Here is a 5,861-nt window from a genome sequence, read left to right as displayed (position 1 = left end):
TGCTTCCCGCTACCATTCATCCTGAGAGTCTCCTCCAACACAAGCATTTGTTTGTAGTGAAGTGCATTTCTGTCGATCCTAAAGAACAATTTCACAATAAGGGAAGTTCCTGCACTTCAGACTCTGCTTAAATTGGCATTGGCTGCATTCATGTAACTTTCTAGTGGAAGGAGGACAAGAACAGGAGAAGAGAGTAACTCATGTGCTGCTGGGCTGCAGCCTTGCCCTGAGTGCACAGCCTTCCCTGGTTTAGTTGGTGTTGAGGTGGGTGTGCTGTGCCCAACCACCAGCATCTCCCTGGAGCTGTTGTCTCCAGCTCCATCTGCCTCCTGTGCGTTACTCCAGCTCTCTGAGTAGAGGGTACTGATGATCCCGAGGCAAGGGATGTGTTGCTAGACTTGATTCATACCTCTCAAGCATGTGAGATGATTGCCCTTGCTGGGGATGTACAGCTTTGCCATGCAGTGGGAATATCTCAGGAGCCCTGTGGAGAGAGATGTGGGTGTCAGAGGAACATGGGATGGTGTCACTAGGGACAGGGGATCCAGTTCTGGCAGTTGTCGTGGTGCTAGGAGCTCGCAGCTGCCACCTGGCCCTGCTCCAAAGCCACGTGTTTTTGGTGCAGAATAATAGACTCCCCCTTCCCCTTGTCTTGTTTCAGATGAGGCCCGTTCCAAGAAGTGTGGGATCCTTGTTCACTGCCTCGCTGGCATCAGCCGGTCTGTAACAGTCACTGTCGCCTACTTGATGCAAAAACTCAACTTGTCCCTGAACGATGCCTATGACTTTGTGAAAAGGAAAAAATCCAACATTTCCCCAAACTTTAACTTCATGGGCCAACTCCTGGACTTTGAGAGGACTCTGGGACTCAACAGCCCCTGTGACAACCGCTCGCCCAGTGAACAGCTCTACTTCACCACCCCCACCAACCACAACCTGTTCCAGCTGAACACTCTGGAGTCCACATGAAGAGGACGCTGCCTGGTCGGGAACTTGAGCATCGAATCGCTTCTCTTGAGTATTTCAACTCTTACGAAAATATCTGTCTTGCCAGGCAGCTCTGAGATGAGTAGCTTCTCTGGGCAGAGGTGCCTGATTGCTGCTTTACGAAGGCTAATGCCGCTCACTAGTATCCTGATCCAAGTGGTTTGAAGAGGTAGTGTTTTTACAGGGGGTTATTTAACACGGGCGATGTTACAGCGTTTCGAACGCAGCTGTCACAGGCAATAACCGCTTTCCTGGGTGCATTGGGACTGTCAGAACACGCACACGTGTGAAGAGCTACCGGGGGTTAGCTTGCTGTGGAAAATGAGGAGATTTATGCACTTGGAAACCTTGAACAAAAGGTGTTGGGCCAAGACTGTTTTAAAACCCAAGTTTACTTTTTTTGATTTAAAAAAGAATAAGAAAAGGTAGATCTTACTCGAGCTTTGGGTTCAAACTCTTTTTAAGTATGTAAGTTCTTGACTGTTTGTACAGACGAGGTTGCAAAACCAGTATTTTATTCTGTTTCTTGTTTGATCATTTATTATTTTTTTTAATCAAATGTTTATATTGACCAAATGCATTTTGCACACTTTGTGAAGCCTTGGTATGTCCTGGCATATTACTGGGTACTCCAGAGAGAGATACATGCTGCTGTTGTTGTTGTTAGCATCTGGTAGGAAGCTTTGTTATGTGTGAAGGCCAGTTGGGCTTGAACGCAACCCCTTCACCACTCCTGCACTCACAATCACAAACTCTGCACTGATTCAGCCAAGGTGACTAAGCCGCAAGCTTTTTTTTAATGCCACCCCTGCCAAAAACAGTTTGCTATTGCCAGAGGTAAAACTCTTGTAGCCTCCAGAGCTGGTAGAAGCATGACTGAGCCCGGCTTCATTCTCTGCTGCCTGTTGACTGACTTAACGTCATCCAGTTGGCCCGAAACCATTCCAGCTTCCTGAGTCCAGAAGGTAGTTGCGATGCTGGCGTTTCTTGTGCACACTGGATTCTTTCCCATGTGTGCGGGGTGGAGGGGAAAGGCAGCGAGCGCCTGGAGCAGAGCGAGGATTGTGTGGCGGGACAGGACTCAATCGTCACGCACGGAGCGCGTGAGGGGAGTGAAGAGGTGTGGAAATGAGGAGAGCATTGTAACAGAGAATTTTTATATATATATATATATATATGAATATATATATTAACTGGCAAATTCTGAGATGATTGGAGCTTTCAGCAGAGGTTCTGATTTTTTTTCTTCCTCTTTCGAATAACTTTATGCTGTGCCTTCTATTCTGAGAAGACTTGTATGTATTTCTGGCTAGTGTTTGGCAAACTCCTTTTACCAGGCTGGGAGGGGAGGAAGTGGTAATAATTTCTGGGAGGAGGGCAGAACGGATTTGGAGATTTCTTTATTGGCTGCAATGTAGTCCCTCCTTTCTCCCCCCTCCCTGTCCACTTTAACTCTCATGTAACTGAAAAAAAAAAAAAAAAGCCACGGATTTTTTTTTAAATATCCAGTTTTTTGTACTTTTTTCAAGAAAAAGAAAAAATAATAAAAAAAAGTCTCCATCTGGAGGAATGTTTGACGCTGTCACATCCTGAAACTGTTGTTTTTGTTAAAGATGTTATCAGAATGTTGGAATGAGCTTCTGTTTCTTGTTTTCTGGTTGTTTTTTGTTTGTTTGTTGGGTTTTGTTTGCCACAATGTTGGGATCGTGGGTCATTGGAAGGGAGAGTGGGCGTACGGTTGTGAGTGAGAAAATTGAGAATATCCTAATTGCATCTTACCTCATGGAGGAATTTATTTTTTCAGGGATTTTTTGACAGTGCATCTGTATTGTATTACAGCTAAGCTGGTTTGTAAAGGCTTCCTGTGCTGTTAGTGGTCTTTATTCTTTAAAGGAAAAAAATAAGATGCATCTTCTGATTAGTACAAATGAGAGCTTGTTAGTGAGGAATGGTTCTGCTTTCTGAGTTATGAAGGAAAATTAGTGACCCTATATATACTGATCCAATATTGGGACTTTGTTTATATTGCAAATAAATATTATTTTTTCTTTAAAAATGATGTTTGTGTCAGATGCTTGTCTAGCCTCTGCCCATATAAGGGCACACTGCTCTTATCCATTTTTTATGGTCAATTAGGATCCTTCTGTGACCATGGAGAGCATTTGCTGGGCCGTGTTCAAGTGTGGTGTTTGGTTTCATGCACAGCTTAATTTTTAAGACCTGTGGTAAAATGGAGAGGGGGAGGTGGGAGGGCAAGGAGAGGGATTGGGGGTATTGGATAAACTGGAGAACAAAGAACAGCTTGAGAATGGGACTGGCTTTGACCCCAGCCATTCCTCTGTGCCAAAAATAAATAGATAAACGAAAGACACTTTTGTTTGCTGCTTAAGCACGGCCTACAAAGGCATGGCAAGGCCTTGCCCACAACTGTTGTGTTAGCAGGCTTTATTTTGGTTGGAAAGCAAGAAGTCAGGGGCTTGTGGGCAGCCACCTGATGAATTCTCCCAGGGTCCCCAGAGAACAGGAGCCCCCTCCTGCATCTCTGGGGGAAGGGGGTGTGGTGTGTGTTGCACTTGGGCTGTGCTGTGTCCCTCTGTGCTCCCTGGATGGTTCGTGGGAAATCTGGAGGGGCTGATGAGGATGCTTTAGGGTGAAAGGTGGCTCTAAACATCAAAGTGTAGCCTAGCTAAGGGAGCTGTGGCTCCCCACGACTCTGCTTGTAGCTGGGCAGGACTGAGCAGGAGTGGGTTCCCCAAGCATTCCTTGTTTTAACCTGAATGGCAAGAAATTAAATGACTGTTCAATTGTTCAGATCCTCAGAGTAAGTGTATGTGTCATCTTGTTCTAATCCTAGGGTCTGAGCACCAAAGACAGTTTTATTCCAGAAGCAGCTCAGGCTGGTGGGTGCAGAGGGGAGAGATAGAGGCTGAAGCAGGAGCCAAGGGAGTGTGTGCATGAGTTTGTTTACTCCTGGACTCCATGATGGGAATCTATATATTGATTTAGAGGCTTGTTTGTGGCTAAACAAACGAAAATGTACCTGGTATGCAGGGAAAAGAAGACCGTTAGGTTTTCCCCTGTAATTACATGGTAGAGTAGCTCTTGAGGAAGATAGGAAACCGTGCTGGAGGCTGGCTGTGCGCTGAAGGAGTGCAGAACAGCTTGTTGGGGGTATGGCTATATTTGCTTCCATCTAGTTTCCTCTTAGGATTTTCTGCTAAGGTGTGGAGCAGGATATAAGCAGTTAGCATTGTAAGCACATTTGTGTGATAGCTGAGTTGTGGCTGTCTGGAGCAGCGCAGCTGCTGTTTGCCGTGGCCTTGGAGGAAGAGCTGGTGTGCAGGGAGCCACCAGGCTGCTCCTCAGGGACCTGATCCTGGGTCATGCTGTGAGTGTCCTGGCACTGTGGCACTCAAAAGCCCTGTTGCCAAAGGAAGGAGTCTGAAAAATCATCCTGCCACCTGCAAGCAGGACCTAGAGGAGCTTTTTCCAAGCTTCCTGGCCTCAACAGCAAGGAGCAGCCAGCCTGGCTGGTCTTCAGCCATCAGTGTTTTACAAATCTCGGATGGGTTTCCTTGGAGACCTGATGTCCTGTAATTCAGTGAGCAGAAGAGAACTGACATCAGGCAAGGAGAGCAGTGCTGGGGAAATAGTTACAGAGGGAAAAGAGAGCGTGGGGTCTGTCTACACTCCCTTGCAGAGGCAGGCACGAGCACTAGCTGAGCGTAGGAGCAGAGGCTGAGTGAGAAAGCTGGTTATGTTCAGAGCAGTGGAATTTGGCAAGGAGATACAGCTTCCCACATGCAGCAGGGAGAAGCTCCTCAGTTAACCCATTGATTCCAGACAAGCTGTTTGTAAGATGCTCTGTGGTGTTCTACTCTACAAAACCAGGTGATCTGCCTGGGCACAGAGATCTTCTGTCCCTGGGGTTTCACACGTGATGACCAAGCCCTCAGGTGATATGAGTGGGAATTTATCTTTTTTTTTTTCCCAGTGGATGACTTTATCTTAACTCATTTGAACCGTTACTGGGACTACAGGTGCCAGGTGCTTTAAAAAAATTTCTCCCTCCATTTCAAGTCATGGCAAAAGCACAAAGCTAATCTTCTGCAATTCCCCACTGGGAAGCCCAGCATCAGGAGCCCTGTGAGCAGGACACAAGCTCAGGGAAGGGTCTTTGTGGTTGCTTGTAACTTTTTTCCCCTTGCTTGTGTCTACCCTTCCCTTGGTGTGGCATCAAACACATCCTGAGCGTGATGCAAGTCAACCTTTGCAGCTCTGCGCTTGCCTGCTGTTGCGACACCCAGAGACGCACTTGGAAAAGCAGACGCTTCCTGCTACCATCTGAGTTTGGGTGCTCACATTTCCAAGGTAACCAGGTTATTTGTGGGCTGTTACATTCTTGTTTTATCCTTTATGTGAGGAAATCAGGCTATTTGCAGTGTTGTAAAGGCACACAAATAGTTCAGCTAATAAACACATCCCTGTGTTTACTGGCACAGGCTGTGATAGTCATGCTCTAGGCTGCTCTGAATGTGTGTGAAAATGGGCTTTCTTCTGGATTTTGTGCCATTTGCTCCTGTGCTTCCTCAAATCTGTCTCTTCATTGTGGAGTGCTGGGCTGGCTAAGTGTAATTTGGGGTGAGAGGGTGTGTGAGGGATTGTTCACCACAGACAGCAGCTTCTGGGAGTCCCATCCAGCCTCCACGTCCTGTTCCTGCGAGTTCCTTTATTCAAACTGCATAGTTCCTCTCTCTACTGCCTTTGTCCTCTGGCCTCTTGCTGTGTCACTGACAGGTCCGGGCTCCCAGCTGCCACACGTGTCTCAGCACCAAATGCGGCTGTTCTCTGGGGGCCACGCTCAAGGTCCAGCA

At 46.9% G+C, this 5,861-nt stretch overlaps 1 protein-coding gene across 1 annotated transcript in view; it reads left to right on the top strand.

Annotated features, from left to right (window-relative positions):
- The window catches only part of DUSP7 (dual specificity phosphatase 7), an 8,293-nt gene extending 5,247 nt beyond the window's left edge, over window positions 1-3,046 (top strand). The window contains exon 3 of the mRNA XM_008632305.1: window positions 662-3,046. Coding sequence (XP_008630527.2) covers window positions 662-969 — 308 coding nt within the window. The 3' untranslated portion in view covers window positions 970-3,046. The remainder of the gene's footprint in view (window positions 1-661) is intronic.
- The last annotated feature ends 2,815 nt before the right edge of the window (window positions 3,047-5,861 follow it).

This window comes from Corvus brachyrhynchos, unplaced genomic scaffold (genome assembly GCF_000691975.1).
Source record: "Corvus brachyrhynchos isolate BGI_N302 unplaced genomic scaffold, ASM69197v1 scaffold4, whole genome shotgun sequence".
In the NCBI taxonomy this organism is placed as follows: Eukaryota; Metazoa; Chordata; class Aves; order Passeriformes; family Corvidae; genus Corvus; species Corvus brachyrhynchos.
The sequence above is the reverse complement of the archived record's forward strand: the minus strand, read 5'-3'. Positions and strand labels throughout refer to the sequence as shown.